The sequence below is a fragment of the Anticarsia gemmatalis genome, chromosome 22, assembly GCF_050436995.1.
Source record: "Anticarsia gemmatalis isolate Benzon Research Colony breed Stoneville strain chromosome 22, ilAntGemm2 primary, whole genome shotgun sequence".
NCBI lineage: Eukaryota > Metazoa > Arthropoda > Insecta > Lepidoptera > Erebidae > Anticarsia > Anticarsia gemmatalis.
In genome coordinates, this window is record NC_134766.1 from 8,646,092 (window position 1) to 8,673,251 (window position 27,160).

At 36.1% G+C, this 27,160-nt stretch overlaps 6 protein-coding genes across 6 annotated transcripts; 3 read left to right on the plus strand and 3 right to left on the minus strand.

The window, feature by feature from the left end:
* Positions 1-1,247: 1,247 nt before the first annotated feature.
* LOC142982924 (leech-derived tryptase inhibitor C-like) lies at positions 1,248-2,613 on the minus strand. Its single transcript, XM_076129660.1, has 3 exons — positions 2,543-2,613; positions 1,996-2,122; positions 1,248-1,393 (listed from the first exon to the last, which is right to left on the minus strand). Exons 1-3 carry the CDS (start codon positions 2,559-2,561, stop codon positions 1,348-1,350), a joined length of 192 nt encoding a protein of 63 aa, XP_075985775.1. The 5' UTR covers positions 2,562-2,613; the 3' UTR covers positions 1,248-1,347.
* Positions 2,614-6,022: 3,409 nt separating this feature from the next.
* Positions 6,023-9,246, plus strand: LOC142982923 (leech-derived tryptase inhibitor C-like). Its single transcript, XM_076129659.1, has 3 exons — positions 6,023-6,098; positions 6,994-7,111; positions 9,158-9,246. The coding sequence occupies exons 1-3, from the start codon at positions 6,080-6,082 to the stop codon at positions 9,216-9,218; spliced, it is 198 nt and encodes a 65-aa protein (XP_075985774.1). The 5' UTR covers positions 6,023-6,079; the 3' UTR covers positions 9,219-9,246.
* Positions 9,247-15,347: 6,101 nt separating this feature from the next.
* LOC142982655 (uncharacterized) lies at positions 15,348-16,694 on the plus strand. The gene is made up of 3 exons (XM_076129275.1): positions 15,348-15,430; positions 16,150-16,270; positions 16,564-16,694. The coding sequence occupies exons 1-3, from the start codon at positions 15,412-15,414 to the stop codon at positions 16,646-16,648; spliced, it is 225 nt and encodes a 74-aa protein (XP_075985390.1). The 5' UTR covers positions 15,348-15,411; the 3' UTR covers positions 16,649-16,694.
* A 536-nt stretch (positions 16,695-17,230) lies between these two features.
* Positions 17,231-19,963, plus strand: LOC142982654 (uncharacterized). The gene is made up of 4 exons (XM_076129274.1): positions 17,231-17,325; positions 18,118-18,238; positions 18,987-19,118; positions 19,847-19,963. Exons 1-4 carry the CDS (start codon positions 17,250-17,252, stop codon positions 19,902-19,904), a joined length of 387 nt encoding a protein of 128 aa, XP_075985389.1. The 5' UTR covers positions 17,231-17,249; the 3' UTR covers positions 19,905-19,963.
* A 773-nt stretch (positions 19,964-20,736) lies between these two features.
* On the minus strand, positions 20,737-23,134 carry LOC142982841 (uncharacterized). The gene is made up of 5 exons (XM_076129535.1): positions 23,084-23,134; positions 22,510-22,627; positions 21,871-22,002; positions 21,405-21,536; positions 20,737-20,879 (listed from the first exon to the last, which is right to left on the minus strand). The coding sequence occupies exons 1-5, from the start codon at positions 23,100-23,102 to the stop codon at positions 20,822-20,824; spliced, it is 459 nt and encodes a 152-aa protein (XP_075985650.1). The 5' UTR covers positions 23,103-23,134; the 3' UTR covers positions 20,737-20,821.
* An 878-nt stretch (positions 23,135-24,012) lies between these two features.
* LOC142982814 (uncharacterized) lies at positions 24,013-26,442 on the minus strand. Its single transcript, XM_076129498.1, has 4 exons — positions 26,176-26,442; positions 25,266-25,367; positions 24,418-24,568; positions 24,013-24,179 (listed from the first exon to the last, which is right to left on the minus strand). The coding sequence occupies exons 1-4, from the start codon at positions 26,440-26,442 to the stop codon at positions 24,013-24,015; spliced, it is 687 nt and encodes a 228-aa protein (XP_075985613.1).
* Positions 26,443-27,160: the final 718 nt, after the last annotated feature.

Consider the following 27,160-nt stretch of genomic DNA (forward strand, 5'->3'; position numbering starts at 1 on the left):
TTGTATCTAGCCTAATAAAAGTGAATTCGTTGTAGTTGAAGAAATTTTTCTTACGCATATTTCCCCAACCCCCACTTGGCCTGCGTGGTGGACTCAAGGCCTAACCCCTTCCCCTCGTTTGGGAGGAGACCCTTGCCCTGCAGTGGAACAGTAATGTGTTAAGAAAAAAAAACATAAAAATGCATTACTAAGAAATATGCATGATGTAACTGAGTTCCCAGGTGTACAGTTACAGAATGTGAGGAATGAGTAGGTATCATCCCGCTATAGACTTGTGACTTGATACCTCAAACAAATCTAAACAATAATGAAACTTGATCGTTATAATACACTTCTTATGTGTTGATTGAATAAACTAATCTATACTAATATTATAAAGCTGAAGAGTTGGTTTGTTTGAACGCGCTTATCTCAGGAACTACTGGTTCGAATTGTTAAATTCTTTTTGTGTTGAGTAGACCATTTATCGAGGAAGGTTTTAGCAGTACGCTACAGTTATATAACATCACGCTACGGGTATTAGGAGCGGAGTATCAATCAAGAAAAATGTTCCAAAAAACGGGGAAAATTATGACCCACTTACCTTACTCTTATGTGACGCAAGCAAGTTGCGCGGGTCAGCTAGTAAGCAATAATAGGTCCCATGCCGGCACCATATAGTTTAAGACTCATCCATAATTTATCTGTAGTTGGGGAAATCAAGCGATAAAACACGTTCAACATGAGTTTTTAATGAAGCATGTCACTAAACTCTCTATAGGAAAACCCAGGCGCATGAGGAAAATCTGAGCTAAAGTAGCATATCGTGATTTCCAAGAACATGCATTGGGAATGACAATCGTTTATCTTGTATATCTACTACATATATTTGAATGACGGCCTCTGTTGCGCAGGGGTTAAGATGTCCGCCATGTTACTACTACTGCGTCGGGAGGCCGTAGGTTCGGTTACCACAAGGCACAATTATTTGTTCGATCCAGTTTGTGGTTTTGAGTCTATTCATACTTTATGTTGATTTAAATATGTCTATATGAGACAAGAAATTTTAGTGCGGGAATGACTTTAAATAATTTAAATTAATTCTTATTATTATTAGTCAGTAACATTCAAGCAACCAAGATTTGTGAACTGTGTGCTTCTTTTAAAAATTCAATTCCCGGCAACTCATTAAGCAGCCATTACGAAAAGTAATTAAGGTAGAAATCTTCTAATGCTTGCCGTGTTGTGTTTTACAAAAAACAAAGAAGAAAAATCCAAAACATTTAATTTCTAAGTAAATTTCCCAAATAATTATAAAATATCACATTTCAGTTGCCAAAATGAACGCTATTGTCATCGGTTTGAGCCTTAACACTTGCCCTTGTGCGCAAGCTTTACTCCGTCACAGCTCATTCTGAAAGATAAAACAAAGAATTATTTTTCTTATTTTATCATACCTGTTATATCCTAATTAGAGTTTCGTTATTTTTTGGTTTGAGGGCTTTAAGGTTCGGTCAATAACACAGTATCTAGTTTAAGTCACATAATTTCGACTGCTTAGACACCGAGTTGAAACAAAAGTCTTTACCCTGCTTTATTTAAGTAAGTCAGTGTCTATGTTCAATCACCTCCTAGCTAATGTTCGGCTGCAGTAGCCAGTTTCATTGACTTTATTCGAATTTGCAGAGGTGTTTCTTTATATAGTTCAGGTGTACTCACACATACAGATGGAATAGAGAATGCACTACACAGATACATTCTCTATTCTGACTATTTCATAGTTAATGGTACTCATAAGTGGTTAGATGCCGGACCGATAGCTTTACGTACTTTCTAATACACAGAGGTCCGAGATCAGAATCTCCTACTGGACAATCACTAAGAATTTTTTGACAGAAAAATCAAGAATAACTTTTGGGCCGATCCAGAAAAGTCTTCTGGGAGGCACTTGTCTGCGCCACAGAAGCAGTTAAGAAGTCAGTGGTAAATCTTTATACAGAATGAACTAATACACACCTGCAGCTATTGCTGTAAGTCTTGCCATTTTTGCCGCAGACGGGTGTATAATCAGCAGTACAGAAACACCCAGCGCGCGCGCTGGAGCTGAACGCTGCCCCGATCACAACCAGGAACAAAGTGAACACTGGAAATCAGAAAATAAATATTGTACCAACTGACCTTTGTACTCATGTACACCCATTTTTATCCCTTAGTCCAGCATGTTTGATCTCAGGATTTTCTCATAATTAAAATTTACATAAAGAAAGCTGAAATAACGTATAAAACTATCACAATAGTGCTAACTTAAAAAAATCTGGTCAGTTCTTCGGCCAAGAAAATTTTGTAGATACACTAAGATTTTTTTACCACAAGATCTCTGGACCAATTATTATAAAAAATTGTCCTAAATCGACACAAAGCCTCAAGTTATTCCAGTAAATATCATAGAAATCACTTGGCCAGCGTGGTAAACTAAAGGCCTAACCCCTCCCTTCGTTTGAGAGGAGACCCTTGCCGTGCAGTAATTGGTTAAAAAATATCGTAGAAATAAACAAATACTCACACAAAGTAAAAAGTTTCATGTTGACGTCTTAAAAACGATGCACACACTGCAGGCTACAAGGAAAACTGTCTTATTTATAGTTAACTTTAGGTACCTACATTTATTTATTTTATTTGTCACCCATAAGCAACGCAGGTAGCATTTTATTTGTACCTAAAGAGATAAGGATACCTACAAAATGGATCTTTAGTTCTTGTTTACTACGCGTCACTAAAGATTGTGTGTCTGAATATAGCAACAAGTCTCTTTGCGAATAGCGAGACATAGAAACAAGATGCATTGGTGAAGAGTGCGGGTGATGAAAAATAGGGCCGTCGATATGTTTTGCGTAACGGCTTGCTGCTACATTCAGATATACAGACTTAGACGGCGCGTCCTACTTTAATTGATAATACATTTAGCAATAATCAGAAATGTTCTAACCGAAGGTTTTTCTTTATCACAAAGTATTTAGAGACTGTAGGTTGATCAATTAAAATAAACCTTTTTTAAATTGGTATTTTACCCTAAACCCATGCAATTAACTAATGTATTTGATTAATTATCGAACGATTAGTTTTCCCTAATTATACTGTAATTGACAAAAGTCATTAAAGCAATAGGTTATTGTAATAAGTATATTAAGGTACAATTTAGTGTACTCGTAAACTTTTGCTGCTTTATGCGTTACTTTTGTAATGAGCTAAAAAGTTGTATCTGAGTTTATCAGTGATAGCCCTGAGATAAGAAACCGAGGCCATAGACCTTAGTGCCTCGGAGTGCTCGTGAAGGCCAGAGTGTCGTCCTGCGCTAAAGCTCTCGCCGGTCGTGTCCTTTACCCGTCGCACCGGCTCATGAGAGTAATAGACACTTGAACACTAGAAACAAAGTTCTGAGCAATTGCAATATAAACAGTCAGTGCCGAATATCCTCTTTTTCTTTCTTTTTAAAAGACAATTCCCGCACTGAGAATTACTCTTGTGTCGCAGGGACTTTTATAAACATACAAACAACGGACACAAAGCACAACCAGACCTGAAACATTTATTTGTGGATCGCACAAAAATTGCTACGTTGGGATTCAAACCCACGACCTTCCTACCCGCAGTGTTGTTGGTGTGGTGACCTAAACCACTGCGCCACGGAGATACTAGGAGGATATAACTAATACGTAATAGTATGTTTTTGTTAGGCTGCAGCGATTGAAACTAAAATATATCCAAAACAAAGATAGTTTTAAGTACTTTCTCGCAAAGGAAAGAAAAAGTCATTTCAATTCGAACATGTATTAATAAAAATTTGGCGGAACAAATAGATAAGACAGCTCGTTAACAAATCTGGATCCACATTTACCGAAACGGAGTAGTAGCGCATTTGCGCACTTCAATCTGAAACAAAACAGTAATATAATAAAGACGGGCCAATTTCACCCTCCAAGCATCATCGACTTGACCGTACCTTTGCCACAGAATATTTATCAAAAGGAAAACCGGTGCCTAACATAAAATAACTTATCTTATTTGGTTTCGGACTTTCTTTTGTATCGGATTTCGCGACATTTTTTATGACAACCTGATTCGAAAAATATTTTGGGACAAACCCACCGGCTTTCTCACTTTTAAAGTGCTCAGTTCAAATTAGGAATTAGAAAAAGGTGCCCAGAACCCAAGCTCGAGTGCCAATTAACTTTATAATAGAGTAAGTTATTTAAACCAGACAAATAACAAAAACATAGTAAACTAGAGGCCGCCCGCGACTTGGTCCGCGTGGAAACCCTTCCCGTGAAAAAACTCGACCCCTCGGGAACTCCAGGATAAAAAGTAGCCTGCGTGTTATTTTGGGTGTTCAGCTACCTATATACCAAATTTAATCGTAATTGGTTCAGTTGTATTTGCGTGAAAGAGTAACAAACATCCATACATACATACATTCTCAGAAACTTTCGCATTTATAATATTATTAGGATAGTAGGATATACGTACTTGCAAAGATTACCATAAGTTATTCCGTTTGTCGCACACACGAGTTTTTCTGTTTCAGGGCAGTTGCATTCTTCACTTCCGACACTGGTGAAGAATAATATTGGTAACAGCAGGGTTGTAAGCACTGTAAAACAAAATGCATTGAATACACCAACTTCTTTACTAATAGTAGTAGCGCTTTTCTCTACAACTGGAACCATCGAGTATAGAGAGTTTGACATTTAAAATGTACTGCCTAAATACTTTTTACGACGTCCGCTAGAGGTGCTGATAAGATTTTCATACAACATTTTTTGATAGCCGGTCGTTCGAGTAGAAAATCGGGCTAAAGTAGTAGTAGTAGTTATTCACCGAGTTCTTCACGGCAAAAACTTTATTCAAGAACCAGAATTTGAAATCAAGACTTATTTATACATGTGTATTATTTTTACAGTATTACGCTAGATGAGCCGAGCTGGCCGAGCACGAGTGGAGCACAAGCCAAGAATAAATTCGTGTTGTATTGACTGGCTTACGATCCTCGTGCAAGCACGCTTCTATAATAACTTAGCGTTAGGCTCATGTTCCGTTCATGATCGACTAAAACTAGCGTAGACACACCTTAAAAAAACAGTATGAAAAATGAAATAAACTTACGCGTGGTAAGTAAATTCATGTTGACAATGCAAAATCACCTTCCACACTGATCAAGTGACACAAGCTGTGTCATTTATAAGACTACGTGTGTTAATCATCAATGTTTTAATACAAACTAACATTCATAATAGTTGATGTATACAAATTAAACAATTGATTGGAATGCATTACTAAAATTGAATCACTATCAGTTATATGACACTGGCTTATACTTGTAGAGCAGTCCACGTTATTTGCGAGTAAAAAAGGCAGTTGCCCGATTTTCTATTACTATTGAATATCGACAACCGGCTAGCTATCAAAAAAATTTGTATGAAAATCTGATCTAGCACCTCTAGCGGACATCGTAGAAACTATTTTGGCAGTACATTTTAAATGTCAAACTCTTGATACTTGATGGTTCCGATTGTAGTGCTACAGTAGCTCGATTCTCTACTACTATCGACTACCGACAACCGACCCGTCATCGAGAAATTTTGTATGAAAATCTGATCAGCGCCTCTGACGGACGTGGTAGGAAATATTTTAGCAGAACATTCTAAATGTCAAAATTTCGATCCTCGACAGTACCGACTGTACATAATCGTGCTCCAGATCAACCCTTCTAACTTTACTTTCAACGTCTATTATTCTGAAGTTATTTGAAATGTTTATTTTCTGTATAATGCTCAATGTTTTTCCCTTTTTTTGTTAATCAGTCCTAGTTTAGTATAACACCATATTGATGTAAAATCATGTTTAACAATATAATAATATTGTGTTCATTTTTAAATGTCAAACGCGCTTCTTCATAATTCTGAGTGTAGTAACTCGTGCTCAAAAACTGGTCACGATTTTCTATACATATACTAGTATACTTGTAGTAAATGTAAAGGAGCTTGATAAATATAGTATTTTTCCTGTTCATCTTTAGTGTAGTAAACATTGTTGTGGTGGCAACATGAAACTTCTTATTCTAGGTAAGTTATCTTAATTTTATTAATTTTGCAACTCCATTTTATCTATACTAATCTATACTAATATTATAAAACTGAAGAGTTTGGTTGTTTGTTTGAACGCGCTAATCTCAGAAACTACTGGTCCGATTTGAAAAATTCTTAATAACATCACGCTACACCCAAAAGGAGCTGTAAAAATGTTAAAAAAACGGGGAAAAATAAGACCCATTCTCTCTTATGTGACGCAAGCGAAGTTGCGCGGGTCAGCTAGTATTATAATAAAGTGACGTACCTACTGAGGGGGAGGCTTGAACTCAACAGTGGGTGGAAACGGGTTGATTAAATAAATAGGTATTATAATGTTACTGTTTCTGCGATAATATTAATTAGGCAATTTCAATATTATGTTACTATTTAAGTCAAACCAATAGTTTCTACATACATACATACATACATAATATCACGCCTTTTAAGGCAGAAACCGAAGAACACCACTTGGTACAATCCTTACAAACTTTCTTTGCCTTACTCATATCCATACATCTTGTCATACAGGACCGTCGGTTACGAGTACTACAACAAACCTTTACAAATCTTAAATATCTTTTTTTATTTTTAACTGCACGTTTGGCGCAGTGGTTTAAGCGGTCACCTCGCCGCAACAACCGAAGCGCCGGGTGTGGTGAGTTCGAGAGTGATGAGCACTAATATTTGTTCTGATCCTGGATGTTAATGTAGCTATATAAGTATGTATTTAGAAGTATATAAGTATGTTTATCAGTTATTTGGTTACCATAGTACAAGCTCTGCTTAGTTTGGAATCAAATGATCGTGTGTGAGTTGTCCAATCATATTTATTTATTTTTTAATATTTTCTATGCATAATTATATCCCCATTTTTAATTTCTATCCACAGTATTCGGTATTTTCCTGGCAATGAGCGCAGTGTTTGCTAGACAACACCCTTGCATATGCCCGGCTGTCTACGCGCCCGTGTGTGGTGAAGACGGTCACATGTATGAAAACAGCTGCAGGTTAGTATATTGTTAGAGGAAGAAAAAGAAATCTATACTAATATACTGATATTATAAAGCTGAAGAGTTTGTTTGTTTTAACGCGCTAGTTTCAAGAACTACCGGTCCGATTTGAAAAATTATTTCAGTGTTAAATAGTCCATTTATCGAGGAAAGCTATAGGCTATATATCGTCACGCTAGGACTAATAGGAGTAGAGTACCAGTAAAAAATGTTACAAAAAACGGGAAGAAATTTGACCCATTTTCTCTTATGAAGTTGCGCGGGTCAGCTTTGTGTCATAATCTTCTTCTTATCGTATGGTTAATGGTCAATCTAGTGTCAAAGTGGTTCAAACCGCCCGAAGGCCTTTGACGTGGCTTATATAATATGTCATGACGGTGCAGTCGATCCGTGGTCTATAAAAAGCTTGCGAGCTCATTCTGAGCATTCTTTTCCACAGGGTTCACTAGCTTAGCGGTACTTCTGCCCGTTTGAATGATTGAACTGAATTTTCAGCATGGTGGACTCAAGGCCTAATCCCTTCTTCATTACGCGAGGGGACCCTTGCCCAGCAGTGATACAATTTTATTATTTACTAGCTGACCCGCGCAACTTCGCTTGCGTCACATAAGAGAGAATAGGTCAAATTTTTCCCCGTTTTTGTAACATTTTTTACTGGTACTCTGCTCCTTTTAGTCGTAGCGTGATGATATATATATATACTAGCTGACCCGTGCGACTCCGCTCGCGTGAATTTCGTACTGTTGCTTATTCGTTTGAGCACGCGAATTGCGAAGCACTCGATACACCTACACATAAAAATGTTAACAACTCTTTTGTCATCTAATGGTTATTTACGAAAGGGACCCGAAAGGCACACAATGTGACACAGGCTCAGGCAGGCCTGATTTCCTGTGGTTACCTTCTTTTCCGCTCTCGTCTGTATCCGTAGCAGTTTACAGTGTAAAATATTATACCTTATAATAGACTGACCATTGCTTACCCGTCTGGATTCAGAATATTATTATAGGTCCTATCTGCGCCGGAGCTCTTCAGACGCGTAATAATGTATACTTGCGATGATACGTCCGAAACCGCGTAACCCGTAATTATTTTTTATACTTATATCATCCGTTGTTTATTTTTTAAAACTTACCACATAGTCTGTTTCATAGCTATCCAATTTATTTCCATAATGCAACCAATTAATTTGGTTATTAAATTTATATTATGTGATTCGAACAACAACGCCATCTGTCAGTTGCGGCGAACAACGACAACAAACGAAATTACTCGGTTTGCCATCTAGGATATCCCGATCGCACCGGACCCACGTAAACCAACATTTTTGTGTAATATATCATACAACATTTATGTTTAAAAATCTTATAAATGTATAGCATGTTTCAAAGGTATTTTTTTACAATAAAGCCATCAAAATAAATTAATTAGAAAAAACATGCTTTGTTGCGGTTTATAACGCCATCTATTGGTTGGTGCGAACAACAGGTATCGATACGGCATGCGCCGGGTTAACTTATGCGAATGTTGTAAAATGGATTGCAACGCCATCTATGGTCTCTTTAGGGAAACGCAGGTTCAAAGGATTTCTACGTAATTTTTTCAATTTTGTAAAATCTTTGAAATTTTATGCGATAAAAAGTATCCTAGAAATTGCTCCACTACTTATTCTATGCATATACCAAATTTCAGTGCATTCTATCCGGTAGTTTTTACGTGATAGCGACACATACAGACGGAGGACAGACAGACAGACAGAAAAGAAAATTATAAATTGCAGATTCGGTATCAGTATCCGTTACTAAACATCCCCCATTGGTTTTTTTTTAAATATATTCAATGTACAGAATTGACTTCTCTACAGATTTATTATAAGTATAGATATATAGCCTATAGCCTTCCTCGATAAACGGGCTATCTAACACTGAAAGAATTTTTCAAATCGGACCAGTAGTTCCTGAGATTAGCGCGTTCAAACAAACAAACAAACTCTTCAACTTTATAATATTAGTATAGATTTATTTATTATTTTTTGCCTTTCAGAATGTCATGCGTTGGCGTACAACCGGCTAAAGGCGGATTATGTGGACTACGTTTGGACTAACGATTGATTATAAAAAGCAGATTAAAAATTTATGAAAAATTCTTGGTTTTTATTTATAAATGCACACGACCAGAGAGAAGTTAGGCGCAGGACCGACGGCGATTCGTGCTCTCCGAGGCACGGACGTTTATAACCTCAAATTGCTATCGTTCCGGGCAATTTCTGAGAATGGTTAACAGAAATCTCAGAAAAGACTGTTTTGCCCGACAGAAGATTTGAACCCGAGACCTCTTGCGCGGCAGTCGCATACACTACCGACCGAGTCATTAGTATCAGTGTTCTTATTAACATGTTGCAAAAAACATATCAACCCTTTTAACTTTATCTACAAGTTTTATTTTATTATTCTCAAGCAATTTTAAACGTCTTAGTATAGGAATTCGTACCCCACTCGACTCAGTAACTTGTCATGATTATCTATACATATAATATACTTGGAGTAAGTATGAAAGTGCTTGATAAATATAAACTTTTTCCTGTTCGTCTTTAGTCTAGCAAATGTTGTGCTGTTGGCAACATGAAACTTCTTATCCTAGGTATGTTATTTTAATTTTATTTATCACAGGTTATAGCATTTTCAGTATAGTATTTCACTCGTGTGTTTTTTTGGTACAAAAAAGGATCCCTTGTTTGTTCTGTAGTCGTTACTTTCGTAAAAAAATACGTTAATATTGGTTCGATAAACACGACTTACATAAAATTAAAGATAGATTGCCTTACATAAAATTTTGGAATGTTATAATATTTTGGTAAGCCTAGTTTTTTTAAAGAAGCCATCCATATAATATTTAAAAGAAAGTCGTGTTAGTTACACTATCTATAACTCAAGACGGCAGAACTGGATTTACTGGAATTCGGTGGAGAGGTAGCTTAGAACTAGGAGACGGACATGGGATACTTTTTATCCCGTTCGACCGCGTTTCTACCTCGTAGGAGAACAGACCATGAAAACTACAACACCAAGTTGTCATGATCTCCTGGTAGCTGTGGATCTATTTTCCTATCAGAATTAGGGCTAAAACTCAAACACGGCTTGACTAATGACATATTGTTTTAGTAAGATTGTATTTAAGACAAGGTAAAAAGGTTTTTTTGGACAAAAAAGGCGAGAGCAGAGCTGCGCAAGTCTGCTAGTTCTCTTATAATTATTATTTTATTTGAACCTCTTTAGCTAGTAGTTTGGATGGCATATAATATACATAGTGTTATTAACTAATTATTTCTATGTTGGTCGACAGTCTTCGCGATTACTCTGGCGGTGAGCGTAGTGGTCGCTAGTGATCATCCTTGCATATGCCTGGCAGTCTACGCGCCCGTGTGTGGTGAAGACGGTCACATCTATGAAAACCGTTGCCGGTTAGTATATAATAAATTATGTTTATCTTTGACTGCCTCTGTGGCGCGGTCGGTAGTATATGCGGCTGCCGTGCGAGAGGTCTCGGGTTCGAATCCTGGGTCGGGCCAAAAAGTCTTTTCCGAAATTTTCTGTTAAGAATTTCTTAGAGATTGCCCGGAGTTGGGAAGTTGAGGTCGAAGACCTCCGTGCCTCGGGGAGCACGTAAAGCCGTCGGTCCTGCGCCTGACCTCTCACTGGTCGTGTCGGTTATCCGTCCCACCAGACTATGAGAGTGATATGGAATAGAGAGTGTACCTGTGTATTGTGCACACACTTGGACACTATAAACAAAGTCCTGCACAGATGGCCAGTTTCAATTAAACTGACCGCCGTAGCCGTATATCGGCTAGGAGGATATTAATGTTTATCTTTGGAAAAACAAGCTTTCTTTTTTCTTAAGCCCTTTTACTGTCCCATTGCAGGGCAAGGATCTCCTCTCAAAGTATAGAGGGGGAAAAAGCATTATCAATCACTTGTAAGTTAATAATTCTTAGACTGCCTAAATAGCGCGTGGGTAGTTCACATCTGTTGAAGTCTTTTTTAAATGTTTAATAGATTATTCTCCCGGAGTTTAAAAACTGGCAATGCCAGAAACCGAGGTCGGATGTAGAAATTTAGAAAGTAAATAGGGCTCAGACCCCTATTTACTGTCTAAATTATATTCATAAATATTCAAGGACTCAAGGCCTAATGCCTTCCTCGTTTGGGAAGGGACCCTTGCCCAGTAGTAGGACAGTAATAGGTTTAATAAAAATATAAATATCCTTATTCTTTCAGAATGTCATGTGCAGGGGTACAACCGGCTAAAGCCGGACTATGTGGACTACATTACGGCTATTGATATTTAAAACCTAAATAAAATTTATGAAAAAAATGTGTTTTATTTAAACAGCCTAATGTATCTAAAGGTATAAACACTAAACAGATATGTATAAAATAAACCCATGTTTTTCAACCTTTACCTGGAATTTAAACCCATTTCAAACTTAATTAACCCCGGTTTCTGAGGTACATTTAGCGGTAGCTTATCTATTCAAAGCGTTAAAACTCAAATAGAAAAATAACGCTATTGGATAGATAAACTACCGTTAAATGTACTCAGAACCGGGTATTAATGTTTTACTTAATAATTATGCGTCTACACCGATATTTCCGTGCCATTGTTAAGTAAATGCAGGCAAAAGTGTATGAAATACACGCACGTTTTGATTTTAATAGAGAACTAGCCTATTGCCATTTACCGGGCATGTTACCAAACAGGGGGCTTCTATTGAGAAATATTCTTATATTAAATAGAAAACACTAATAATTATTTTGCCCGACCCAGCAATCAAATCCAAGACCTTGCGATCAGCAGTGGAAACACTACCGTATACGCCTTGTAAATAATCTGGGGTTAATACGTAATTTAAATAAATAAGCTTCTGTTATCGTGTTTTGATACTACACAAATAATCCTACTCATATTATAAATGCAAAAGTTTGTGAGAATGGATGGATGTTTCTTACTCTTTCACACAAATACTACTGAACAAATTTCGATGAAAGGACTATGGGCGGAATCGTCCCCACCCATCAACAAAAATGAAATGTAGCTCAATTGATATATCTTGGCAAGACGATATTTTTATACTATGGCGACATTGCCCAAATGCATGGGGTTCTCATAGTATCTTACGTTTAAACAAATATCTCGTTAACGTATTATTGACGACTAATTCCAAAATACATGCTCATTTATTTATTAATTAGTGCACAGCGGCGGACGCCGCATGCACATAAAGATAGCTGGGTACAAAATAACCCCCTCCCCCCGCTCTCCAACCCACGATTTTAGATCTGATCAGATTTTAATCTGTTATAATCATCTGGTAAAAATAATTATTGAAATATGAAATCAATAACATGTATTAACCATATAATGGAAATGATATAAGTATATACATATGAGTGCCTCTGTGGCGCGGTCGGTAGTATATGCGACTGCGGTGCGAGAGGTCTCGGGTTCGAATCCTGGGTCGGGCCAAAAAGTCTTTTCTGAGATTTTCTTTTAAGAATTTCCTAGAGATTGCCCGGAGTTAGGAAGTTGAGGTCGAAGACCTCCGTGCCTCGGAGAGCACGTAAAGCCGTCGGTCCTGCGCCTGACCTCTCACTGGTCGTGTCGGTTATCCGTCCCACCAAACTATGAGAGTGATGGAATAGAGAGTGTACCTGTGTATTGTGCACGCATTTGGACACTATAAACAAAGTCCGGCACAGATGGCCAGTTTCAATGAAACTGACCGCCGTAGCCGTATATCGGCTAGGAGGACATTATTATACATATGAGTTAGTACTGTAATATAACAATAATGTTAAAATAACTTACAAATGTAAAATAAAAATATACGTTAAATAATAATTACAAATTGTTTTTTTTTTTAATATATATTCCCACTGATTTATCAAAAACAAAGGATTTTAATGAAATAGGGGGCACTTTATGAACACGTTGGTATCAGTTCCATGTTTGTTGGTAGGTGGGGACGGAGCCCATACATTTTTGCCCATAGTCCTTTGGTATATACCTAGTTGAAGACCCAGAATAACACATAGGCTATCCCAGAGTTCCCAAGGGATCTGGACTTACACGGGAAGGGTTTTCACGTGGACGAAGACACGGGTGGCCTCTAGTTAATATATTATAAAACTGTGCTTGTATGTGTTTCATTCAAGTAGCGACGGTATCAAAAACAAAAGCCCTCTGTCTAAAAGATTAAACACTTCCTTAGATAATAACTGATACTAATTTAATTACACAAAATATTTATAGATTCCCTTGTCAATAATTATCACCAATTATATATGAAGAGATATAAGTATTATCTGTGAAAGAATTATATTATTAGTGCTGGAAAAATATATCTTGTCATAATCACTGATTATTATAAACAGAATACTAATCAGTAACTTCCCAATCGATTACTATTATCTAACAAATTTAAATAATAGTAATCCTTAGGATTTATTATATTTTTTAATGAAATTGCAACACCTTGTGCAATACTCATTTGGAATTTCCCTTCGTTTCTCCATTTTGTTGTGACGTCGTGCTTCAGGTCAGCAACAGGCTTGCTTGGTTCGGCATTAATCGGCCTAGCCGGGCGGCAAAACTGACTATATGTAGATGAACCTGATCGGCACAAGCCGACCAATTGAATCGAGGCGGTTTTCTTATTCAATAAGTATTGCCGAACCGAATGTGTGTGTAACAAGCCTCACTGTGCAGTTTCCAATAGAACATCGTGTGTATATTTGTAGGCTCGACCGACGTACAGTCTACTTATTCTTATCGTATGGTTAGTTGTCAACCTAGTGTCAAAGTTGTTCAAGCTGCCCGAAGTCCTTTGACGTGGCTTAACGACTGTTATCTTTTACGTGCCCTCCGAAGCACTCAGACGCCCTGTTCAAATACCACTTTGCAATCACCCATCTATGGAATTACCGCGCCAAGGTTTGCTTAACCCACAGATCGTTTACAGAAGCACAGTGAGCAGACAGCTCCATAATATAAGCCGCTTTACACTTTAATATTTTTAAAACCTCTTTATTACCAAATGTTAATATACATGAACAAAATCAGGTAGAATTAGTTGGAATTTCAATCACCGTCAAATGTTTTCTCGATGGAATAATATGCAATACTACAAATATAGGGTTTCAAAAGATTGAATATGTTTAGCGAATTTTGGAGCTGACTTTACGACATTGACGTCAATAGGAACATAGTTAAGAACTCTTCTAAGATTGAACATCTTGAACACAAACAGGCAATTATGAGCCAAAAATAAAAAATATGTTTGCTCAAACAAAACATTTCTGTGACTAACATCAAGGTCATGACCACAAATATGATAACATACTAGCTCTTGCCCACGACTCCATTCGTGTCAACTTTTTGAAGTTATGTGTATTATAAATAATTTTATGACTTGCTCTAACGTGTAAGTGGTGAAGGAAATCATCGTGGTGCAATCCTGCATGCCTGAGAGTTCTTTAGAACGGTTCTTGAAGGTATGCAAGATTGCATCACGATGTTGGTTAGCCTGGTGGACTCAAGGCCTAACCCCTCCCTCATTACGGGAGAAGACCCTTGCCCAGCAGTGGGACATTAATGGGTTATATTTATTTATTTTAGCTACAACACTGCTATGTTTTATCAAAATCTGTTGAGTAGTTTTGGCGTTATTGAGCAACAAACATACAAACCTAAATAACGTGATTCTGATTTCTGATGACCTATTACATAGTCGTGATAACTCGATGTAAATATTAACTTGGTAACTTTAAGGTTAGTATACATTAGAGATTTTACTCGTAACGGATCTAAATAACGAATGTTTAAGGAGCATGGTCGATGTTACACACCAAAGATAAATTGGCGGTAAATTCACTCTCTGTATCATGACTATCATAAGTGTCAGCATTTGACCTACAAACAGACTAACCTAATCATGCGTGATCACTATGACACCCGAGATTTGAAAAAAAAATACATGAAATAGACTACTACTACTAAATAGGTAGAATACATCTTTTGATTTCTATAAGAATTGTCGTAATGATGGCCACTTATACCCAGCAGTAAGACAATAATGGACTAAAACTTTTTTCTAAGAGTCTCCAATGTGTATTTCTATTTAGTCATGTAAACAATTCCCGGCTATAAATAACTACGTACTCGTTTGAGATGAGATATTAAAACTACATATCTTTCCTCAAAGTTACTAGTGTGCGTTTAGTTTTTCGTTCAACAACATGAAGCTACTAATTTCAGGTGAGCAGTCCGTTTTCAATACAGTCATTTTCAATCATTTTTTTTATGTCTGTGATAATATATTAGGCCAGAGAAAAAGTCTTTTCGCATTATAGTATGTATGAACTTGTAATAAAATCTCTTCAAGAATCACAAATGAGTACACGGTTCATTAGGTTTCTTTCAGTGAGCACGTGAGGTACCCAAATATCGAGCTTTTTTGTGTAGAGAAAAGATTTTATTACAAGTTGTACTAAAATGCGAAAAGATTTTCCCCGACCTAATACGTTTTATTCAACTCATATAACTTTACATTAAATTGTGTGTTTTGAACGTTGTAACCTCAAATACTACTTGGTCGTATTAATCAATATTTCACTAACACTAACCTAAAAACTATTATGTGCTGTATAGAAGATTTCTGTTAATGATCCTATTTATTAAATTTCCATGTCACACTGTTACTTACTGTACTTTTTCGAAACGGCTTTACCGATTTATACCAAATTTTATATGCGTATTCAGTAAGTCTGAAAATTTGCGAACATCTATTTTTCTTACTCTATAATTTTATTTTAAAGAATTTATATGGCAAAACAACGTTTGCGGGTCAATTAATAATTAAGTAAAATTAATCATTATAAACCCGCTTCTCATAAATGCATTATCTTATATTGTCATAGTTTATTTTTTTTAAGGCTAAGTAAGTAGGTAACGAAGAATGTAATTTTATTTTACAGTTTTCGCTATCTTCTTAGTGGCATTGGGAATGTTATGTGATGCTGTAGCGGCTTGCCATTGCCCTCAAAACTACAGCCCAGTGTGTGGACAGGACGGACAGATTTACCCCAATGAGTGCGCGTAAGTATACTAACTGAAATCTATGTATATAAATAAAACTCAAAGGTGACTGACATAGTGATCTATCAACGCACAGCCCAAACCACTAGACGGATCGGGCTGAAATTTGGCATGCAGATGTAATGACGTAGGCTCCGCTAAGAAAGGATTTTGATAAATTCCATCCCTAAAGTGATAAAATAGGGGATGAAAGTTTGTCTGTGTATCTATCTCACGAACTGTGATAGTTAGACAGTGAAATTTTCACAGATCTATGTATTTCTATTGCCGCTATAATTTAATTTATCTTGCAGATTACGTTGCGCGGGAGTAGAACCAACTGATGGACACGTTATTTGCCAATGGCCGGGAGCTGATATTATAAGGGTCGCGAACTAAATTGTTGAATGCTAAATAAAATTCGAATAAAGTTAGTTTAATTTTTTTTTTGTTTTTGTGCCTTAATTTTCTCACTGCGTACGAATTTTCCCGAGAGATGTGGTATTTGAGTGCTGCACTGAATTTGCTATTCAATCTAAAAGCCCTGCCTCACTAGGACGCCATGGCGGCGTCGTTGACTACGTACGCAGTTAGTATTGAAATGTCACGCTGCCACCGTCGCCACGTGAGTTAGGTGACATACGTTTCAATACTAATTGCTTGGATACGTAGCGAACGACGCCGCCATGGCGTCACTAAATCTGCCAAATCGATATTTTCCTATCAACGTATTTGTTTGAGCCTGAATTCCTTGCACTGGGCAAAGCGCACCTAATGCACTATGTTTTATTTTTAATAAAAGGTTTTTCCTTTACAATAAGCACTAATTAGCAAATAATAATATGTATATGATGTATTATTATCTCAATAACTGATAAACGATAAATGAGGAAATAAGTAGATTATATTTTTCGTTAAGAATCTCTTGATTATTGATAACATTGTCGATAATACTAAAATAAAGATGAATGAGAGAATTATCTTAAAATTTTCTCTATAAATGCTGGACATTTTTTTAGAATTAGTTACTAAAGTGTGGCTGTCGTTCGGTATCAACATGAAACTTATTGTTTTGAGTAAGTTTTTCTTATATATTTTTTTAATATCTGCATCATATTAGGTCGGATAAAAAGTTTTTTCGCATTATAGTATGGATGAACTTGTAATAAAATCGTTTCTTTACACAAAAATGCTCGTTTGGGTACCTGACGAGCTGACTGAAAGAAACTTAATGAGCCGGGTACTCATTTGTGATTCTTGAAACCAAAGAGATTTTATTACAAGTTCATACATACTATAATACGAAAATACTTTTTCCCCGACCTAATATTTTGAACCCATTACTGTTCTTCTGCTGGGCAAGGAGAGTTTTGAGTCCTCCATGCTGGTCTAGTACAGATTCGCGTCTTTGCATTCATTCAAGAACTGTCCTCAATAATTTTAAGTCAAATCGACGGCCTCCGTGGCGCAGTGGTTAAGGTGATTGCCACGCCACTGCCATTGCGTCGATTCTTACACGGTTCGATTCACACAGCTATTTGTGTGATTCACAAATTCATGTTTCGGGTATGGTTGTACTTTGTGTCCGTTGTTTGTAAAAGTCCCGCGACACAAGAGAAACTCTTAAAGAGGGAGTTGTCTTTTTTAAATAATAAAGAAATGATCACGATATTTTCCATTACCATTACTTCAGAACAAGTGATAATATAATTACTTGTATTACAAACATAACTTCAAAAATTATCGCCGAATCTTCGACTACTTGCACGGGAAGTGAGAGTGGCATAAGCCATGGCACTCATACTTAGGCGACTCGGCTATCACCGCTTTTCAAATTCTCTATTAAAAGTAAAATATTTTATTTCCAGTCTTCGCTGTTTCGTTGGCGGTGTTAGGCACAGCCTCCCCCATCGACAACGCGTGCATCTGTCTCGACTACTACAGCCCAGTTTGTGGCCAGGACGGAAACATCTACAGCAACGAGTGCGCGTATGTATAAAAAGAAGAAAACTGTTTGATAAACTAAATTATACCTACCTTGGCGGGCTCGAATCCCACCCGGGACAAAATATTTGTGTGATGAGCACGAGTATTTGTTTTGAGCCTGGATGATAATTTATTTAGTATATAAGTATGTATTTATAAGTATATAAGTATGTTTATCAGATATGTGGTACCACATTACAAACTGCTTAGTTTGGAATTTGGAGTTGTCCAAAAATATTTATTTACTTTATTATTTGACTATGATTGCAATTGAATACTATTTTAGTTTATGTCACATGAAGTGCACCTAGCCAGTAGGGCTGATCGGTTAGTTTCTATGTTTGCTAATATATTATTTTCCCAAGAGTGTGGAAGTATAGTAACGTACTTACCTAATATAAATGGCAGAAGACCTCATATTAGAACAAATGCCTTACAACCAAACTTAAGACTTAAACAGACTTTTGGTGTTCCAAAGAAATATTATTGTTGTGAAAAGTGTATAAAGTAAGTGTGTAAAGCCCGCGCCTGATCTCCCACTAGTTGTATCGGTTTAGCCGTTCCGCCGGGCTGTGAGATTAGAGAGAGGAGAGAGTGTGTCAGAGTACTGTGCACGCACTTGGATACTATAAAGAAGGTCCTGCACAGTTCGCGCCGTAGCCGAACATCGGCCAGGAGGATATTTTGAAAGGACTCGCCACCTACCTCAGCAAAAGTCTGTAGGTTTTTATTAACAATGTCTTTTTTACAGATTGAAGTGCGCAGGTGTACCTCCTGCTGATGGCTCCGTTACATGCGGCATGAAGATGCAGAAGTGCATCTGTCCAGACTACTACCGGCCTATTTGTGGACAAGACGGAAACGTCTACGACAACGAGTGCGCGTATGTATAACCAAACAAGTTATGCAATGTTAAGCAAACCTTAGCGCGGTTATATTTGAGCTGGGAGTCTCCGTGCTTTGGAGGGCACGTAAAAAGTCGGTCCCGATTGTTGTCAATTTAGATAACAGTCGTTGAGCCATGCCAAAGGCCTTCGGGCGGCATTAACAACATTGACACTAGGTTGACCAGTAACCATACAACAAGAAGAACAAGAAGAAGTACAGTATCCAAATGAAATCTTTGATCTTCGAAGACATATTATAGACAACCAGTTTTTCCGAGAGGTGTCGTGCTATATCTCATGTGACTGGGTTGTGGAGGTCCGATAGGCAATCTCTCCTTGTGTAATACTTGTTCACCTGCATTCGGTGAGATTGGAAGCCGACTCTAAGGTAGTTGGTGGAAGGGCTAGGTTGATCATATTTAAGACTAAATCGTTCGTCGCAGTGACAGTACCTTATTAAATTAACGACGCTAAGTTAAGTTATTCTCCAGAAAACGGATTTTGCAGTTATAAAAGGACACTATACTGACCCTGGAGAGTTCTTCTTTAAGTATATATCATAGGATTTCTTCTTTCCCTGGTATCAAGTGACTATCAATTTTAGTTAAGTATGAATAAACCCTCAACATTTTTCGAAGAACCCAGTATATTAAGATATGTTTTTTGTAGGTATTCGAGAAAACATATATTTACAAGTAAATTAAAATGTTATTTTTCCTTACAGATTGAACTGCGCAGGAGTGCCACCTTCAGACGGTACTGTCCACTGCGGCTGGATGTAAACAACATCTATCTTGTTGTTTCTAGAAAATGAACGACGAATAAAGTGATTGATAAATTATATTTTTCAAATTATTTTTCCTCTTATTTTCTAATCGGATTTCAGAGATGTGGTTATCAGTAAATTTTGTGATTAATATATCAATGTACTCGAAGGTCGGATAGAAATTAAATGTTGTAGTGATATGTAAATGGCATAGTCACTGCTTGGTCAGCAATTCCGCCCTCATATCGTAATGCGCCGGGAATTAGCGCGATTGTAATTTAGATTGTCGTCAGTCTGCGTGTGACAATGACTGGTATAACTCATTTGAAACGTCAGCTAAAGAGTAGGAGGTAAAAAATCTTTAAGAAATCTTTAAATTTTGTAAGATTTTTTATCCATTTTCATCCATATTCCGGAAGTTTTGATAAAAATGCTTTGGGCGCTTTCGACATCGCCTTGATTTGTAGCCTCTATTTAGATTGTAATCTGCATTTACACTTGCAAAATAATAAGCGTTCAATAAATAATATATAATATTGACGAGATTTTACCGAAAAGCGAAAATCCAATCAATCAATAAATAAAAATGTATATCTGTGTATTGTTCTAGTCTCAGAGACCCATTATAACGATATGTTATTATAGAATTGAGGATCATGGTTTTGAAATGGCTAGAAAGCACTGTAGCATATTAAATTTAACTGCAAACTACCTCTAGCATATTTCTAAAGAACTATTATTTTTTGAAACAATTTTTATCACACTCTTGTTATAAATGCGTAATTGCGCTATTAGTTTCTTATTTATACTGATACGCAAAATCTTATCAAGGTTAATAATAGAAAAAATCATATTAAAGTGAAAGTTTTATTCAAACATCAAAGAAATCATTTCCAGTTTAATGCTTTGTATTTAATTATAGCTAAATGCATTTTATACAAAGTCACATGTAACGCCGGGGCCAGCCGGAGATACTCCAGCGCAGTTCAAACTGTAAGAAAAAAAGAATAATTATTTAACAACCATTTGGAAAAAAAAAAAAATCTCGCCTAGCCGATATTCGGCTATGCGGCATCACTCCCATGACTCGTTAGGAAAATTAACCGGCACGACCGGTAATAGTATCACAATATCATGTTAATATGATTATGTGGCCACCCATCTTTGGATAGTCCGCTATAAAGTTGCTTAGACCACTGATCGGTTACCAACCAATGAACGCAACTAGCTACGAGCGACTAGAAATTAGAGTAGTATATCGCTCACTTGCGACGATAATGTGACATTTCGAAAACCTCAATTTTCCAGTAAAGCATTTTTAAACTTTTGATCGTCGCTAGTGCTACACTGCGATAGTTACGTCACTTTCTCTCTTTATGCCGCCATTTTTAGAGTAAAAATATCGCGTTTTTGTAGAATAAAGAGCGGTTTCGAATAACTAAAAATAAAAATTTTGAATTTTTCGAAATATCACAATGTCGTCGCAAGTGAGCGATATATATTAACTTATACGTACAAGCATTCGTTGGTGTATTTTTTTCCGTCCTGTCCACAAATTGGCATGTAATAACTAGGACATATGCAAATATTTTCAAAGTCGATGCCGCATTTAGCATCCCCACCCTGAGCTACTCCTGCACAGTCTAATCTGTAAGAAAAAATACAGTTATCAATACTAATATTATCAAGGTATGATATGCTTTCACAGCTAAATCACGAATTCAATTTTGTTGTTGAAAACTCAGACTTAATTGTAAGCATTTATACGTTTTGTGAATTGCTCTTTAAGTACAAAATAGAGAATGTACGAGAGTGGCGTAGAGCCGATCCGCTCATGTGTTATTTAAATAAAAAAAATAGATTTAAAAAAATGTGACTGAAGTTTTCAAATGCAATGCCAATTAGCGAAATCGGTCCGGCCTAGTTTTAGCAGACTACTTTATTTGATTCATAGAGCGATAAATAGATTTAATTATACATACAGGCATCTATTGTTGTATAATTTTCCATCTTGTCCACAGACTGGCTTGTAAAAGTTGAGACAGTTGCATCGATCTGTGCCTATGCCGCAAGGAAAGCCAGTCTCACTTTGAGTAACCCCGGCGCACCTCAAACTGCGAAATTACAAGTACCATTAAGAACACTACAAAATATAAGAACTTCTGAAACTTACTTTTGTTCCTAAACGGATATGAAAGAAAATCACCGATAACTATCAATAGTAAATGCAACGAATTTTGGAACACTTTTTGAACAGAGCATGAAACACATGATTTCGTAGTCGGTAGGTAGTCAATACAATACTATTGTCACATAGATCGTCTTTAACGTTGATGACCGCAAAAAATCTATAGGTACTAATATCATAAATGCGCCTGTCTGTTACGTTTTTAGGAACCACCTTACAAATCACAAAATCGATTTTCAAACATTACATGCAGAAATTTAAAGCATCAAAATTAAACATAGGCTAGTTTTTTCGGAAAAGCCATGCGGACAGAGTCACGAAAGTCAGTTGAATGATTATAGTCCAGAAGTTAAACTAAAAGTAGGGACAGAATTGCGAAAAGTTAAGTAATTATAATACGTACAAAAGATATAATATAAATAGTGATACATACTGGCATGCATTGGTGAAGATGATTCCGTTCGCGCCACAAACTGGGTCGTAGTAATCCAGACAGTTGCAGTTTTCCAGGGGAGAGGCTGTGACCGATGCCACGAAGGAAAGGGTGAAGACTGTGGGTCAAACAAATGTAGTCTAGTAGGAAGTAATAAGATTGTCAATGCTGGTGCAGAACTCTATAATTGAAGTAAATTTCGGTTTTGAAACAGATCGAGTAACCGAACAAGGCTAAAATAATTTTGTTTGTGTATACTTTCTTACCAAGTTTATGCCTGAGGTTACTGATTCATAAAGAACATCTATTTAAAAAGGGCAGAAAGACTTTCTGTATTGTTTCTCTTAATCAAGAACAAATTAGATTCAGCCTAGAGCTATATGAGCCGTTTCTGACAACGACGTTGCCCAGTGTCAGTATAATGTCAAAATCAAATTAAAATAGTGTATTTACTTTAAAATCTGGAAGAGGATGCGATGGCAGTAGGGTTATAAATATTTATAAGCTAAAATTTAGGTAAAAATTAACGTTGTTATTGTGACAATATATTAAAATAATTATTTGAAATACTTACTCAATGCAAGAAATTTCATGATGTTACCGTAAAAACGACAGCCACACAAAGGTATTTTTTGCCAACACATCTTCATTATTTATAGAAAGAATTTGAAGATAATTCAGTCATTCATGTCCATGACAAGACTATAAACTATCTTATCAAGGAAGAATCATTAACAAATTATATCAAATACCTACATTAATACATGATTGATGACTTATCTGATGAAGTTGCTAAATATATTTGGTTTAATTAGTAATTATCTGAACGGAAAAACCAAATAATGCTTATCGAACATGAATCTTAGTGATAATTATTTTTTATCATAATTGACACTATCACTCAGACTGACGACGCAGATGGACCGATCTAATGATAGAAATATAGGTAAATATTCTGAAAATACTTTTTTATTTCTAACTATCCTTCCCTTTGATTGCAATCTTTTTAGTGTTCCCATGATTGGTTCCCATTGTTCCCATTATTAGTTCCCATTGTTCCCATTATTAGTTCCCATTGTTCCCTTATTAGTTCCCATTGTTCCCTTATTAGTTCCCATTGTTCCCTTATTAGTTCTCATTGTTCACTTATTAGTTCCCATTGTTCCCTTATTAGTTCTCATTGTTCCCTTATTAGTTCTCATCGCTCCCATTAGTGATGTACTGTTAATTTAAACAGATAAATATTTACAGTTTTACACTAAATACCAGTTTAGAAATAATATAGCTAAATATAATTGTAAGGGGAGAACAGAGCCGGTGCTTTACTACAAAGACAAGTCCAAATTGTCCATACATTTTTTAAATATTAAAGCAGTCAGTAAAGGGTATATATTGGATTCGACCCTCGCACGTCTTAAAAAAAATCCGGGATTCTATGTGCAGTCCCGTGATGTGGTACAGACACTTACATAATAAATTAAATACAACAAGCGATCTTGTATTTTATTTCGAAAGAGCAAATTGTAACAAAACTATAGTGTACGTAGTTATAAGACTCGATAGTTCTAAAGTCATGCAGGCGTCGACATCAAACATGCCGCATGCTCTCATCTTTCTAAAAATCGTTTTATGAATGCGTAAAATATTCTTGCAAGTTCTTTTTTGTGCCACTGAAATTGAAACAAAGATTGTTATTAATTGAAGCCAGTTCGAAGACATAATTCCTTATTTTCTGTAACACATCAAGATAAAACTTTTAAGCTTAGAAGGTTTTTGGTGAATGTCGTAGATTTCGATTGAATCGTTTGTTCATGAACAGTTAATAAGGTATTTATATAGAAACCTGGGCAACGATCTAAGTGTGGTAATAGAAAAGAAAATCAATAAAAATAATACTATACTATTTACCGCCAACTCCTTCCCTACTAGCCAGCTGCAGACATACACTCTGTACATCTTTCATTGTAAAATATAGTGTCTCGGTTTCCATACTGGTTCCGATATGTATGGCTATATTCTTCACCAACCATGAGAAAGAAATTGTTGTTAAATATGCCAGCTAAAACAAAAGAAAATCAAACCAGAAAATCAAGTAACTTTAGTAATTCTACAACGTGTAATATGAAACTACGCTCGAGGAACTGATGAACTTAACTCTTTACAATGATATTTTAACTACGTACTACTTTACGATTTTTAACAAGAACTGTAGCGCGATTCTCTAATATGATCGACTATTGACATCTGGCTAGCCATCGAAAAATTTCGCATGAAAATATTATCAGCGCCTCTAGCAAGCGCCGTAGGAACTATTTTTGCAGTAAACTTTAAATGTCAAACTCTACGTGCGCTATAGTACCGTCTAGACCAGTGGTTCCCATCCAGTGGTCCGTGGCAGTCAAAATATGGTCCGACGTTAAGATTTAAAATTTTCAGGATGATTATTACACTTTATTTTTAATATATTTACATAGTGGTCCCTGCTAACAAGAATAATATAAAAGTGGTCCCGGACTAAGAAAAGGTTGGGAACCCGTGGTCTAGACAGAATTGCGCTACCGGTCATCTATATAATTTAGCTGCATAGCTATTAAGTACCTATTAAATATTGACAAACAATCCGACATTATCATTTACAAGTAAATAAATAAATAAATTTAACCCATTAATGTCCCACTGCTGGGCAAGGGTCTCCTCCCGTAATGAGGGAGGGGATAATTTACAAGTAATCAATGAAATTGCCTCCCTTTCCTTACCATTGCCTTCATTTCTGCACCTGCAGCAGCATCACTCATTTCAATCAAAACAGTCACATTTTGTAAGGTGTAGAAGAAAGTGTATATCGCGTAGTAAGCAATCTGTGAACAAGCTTAAGCTTAATTTTAGGTCGGGGAAAAAGTCTTTTCGCATTATAGTATGTATGAACTTGTAATAAAATCTCTTTGGCTTCAAGAATCACAAATGAGTACACGGTTCATTAGGTTTCTTTCAGTGAGCTCGTGAGGTACCCAAATATCGAGCTTTTTTGTGTAGAGACTTAGAGTCTTTCTTTTTTTCCCCGACCTAATATTAATATGTTACAAGATAATATTTTTACATTGTTGCTTTGATATAATTCAAGCACCGGAACTTAAAACACTTAAATAACATATCTTTAGTTCAACAACTTTGGTATAAAGAGCATGGTATGACAATATATGTTAGGAATACAATATTTTGAATTTCGGACATCAGTAACCTATAGACTTATGCGCTGGCTTGAATGTTACGGCTACTTTTTTAGGCTGAGCAAGAAAAGATTGATTATGATTTAGACAAAACATCCATGTTAAGGCTCTCTTTATAATTATCGGTCTACAATGCCGTGCTAGCGTCGTTTTTTGTAAGTGTATAAAACGTAGCAAAAGTAAAACTACTTACTTGGTGTCCAAACATTTTCTCAATTAGTTTATACGCATCCAAAACATCTTCGTACATCTCAAAGATATCTTTCCAATATCGGTCTTGTTCCAAATGGTCCACTTCTTCAGAACATTGGATGCTCTCAATCCAAATTCTTATAGATTTCCACAAGATATGTAATAATCGGTTAACATAAATCACATTTATATCGAAACAACAAATAAAAACTGTTAAGAGAATATTGAAAATGGTGAAAGGCATAACTCTGAAGTGAAAATAGAGGATCCATGAGACATAAAATAAGACAAGGCTGATGACATTAATCCAATTCATGATGATAACTTTTTTGAACACAATTCTATCAATTTTGAGGATTCTGTGAATATTCTGAATTTTTAGCACGAGAGAAACATTATTATGCCTCCATGTAATGTTGCAGAGAGTGTTTAAAGCATAACCGATAGAGAAGTAGAAGAAATCAAGGAGATGGCCGATGTAGATACTACTGTAGTTTTTTCCATTAAATGTCATTGTGAGAGAATGATACAGATTCGTAAATAGGAGAAAACCTAGTCCAAACAATGACAAAACATTGTAGAACATAGTGTTCGAAGTGATGAAGTTGTCAGAAATTTTATATTTAGCACATATGAACAATGCTGGGATCAAATTCAAAGGTTTTAATAAATCTTGTAAGTCATTTTCTATGTAATTGTTTATTAGAATCTCATTGTTACCAATTCTTCTACTTTCAGTTTCTATTAAAACAGTATGTTTTTTAACAGTTTTGAAATACGAAGTCATGTTTGTTGCGACAATTTGCAAATGATTAATCGAATTGCATTTGTCGTGTGTCCGTTCAATTAGAGTAAGTAATTAGTGTTTTAATGCATTTATTTGTTTGTACATCCATATTTATAATTGTTTTTACTTACATTAAATTGAGAATCAGCAACATCTAGACTTTATATTATATCAATGATGATTAAGTTTACATCTTTATTTTATTAAATTATATTGATTACTAGCGGACAGGCCCGACTTCATCCGGGAATAGTATATCCAGGTGCGTTTATTCTATTCCCGTGGGAATTTTGATCTCATGGATCGTTAAAAACATTGTCCCGTTACAAACATAATATATTAATTATTAAAAAAAGAATTATAAAATTTAGTTCAGTTGCACAAAAGTTATGCCCGTACATTATAATTCGGTGATTCATTTTTATTTATATAGACTTTACAAAGA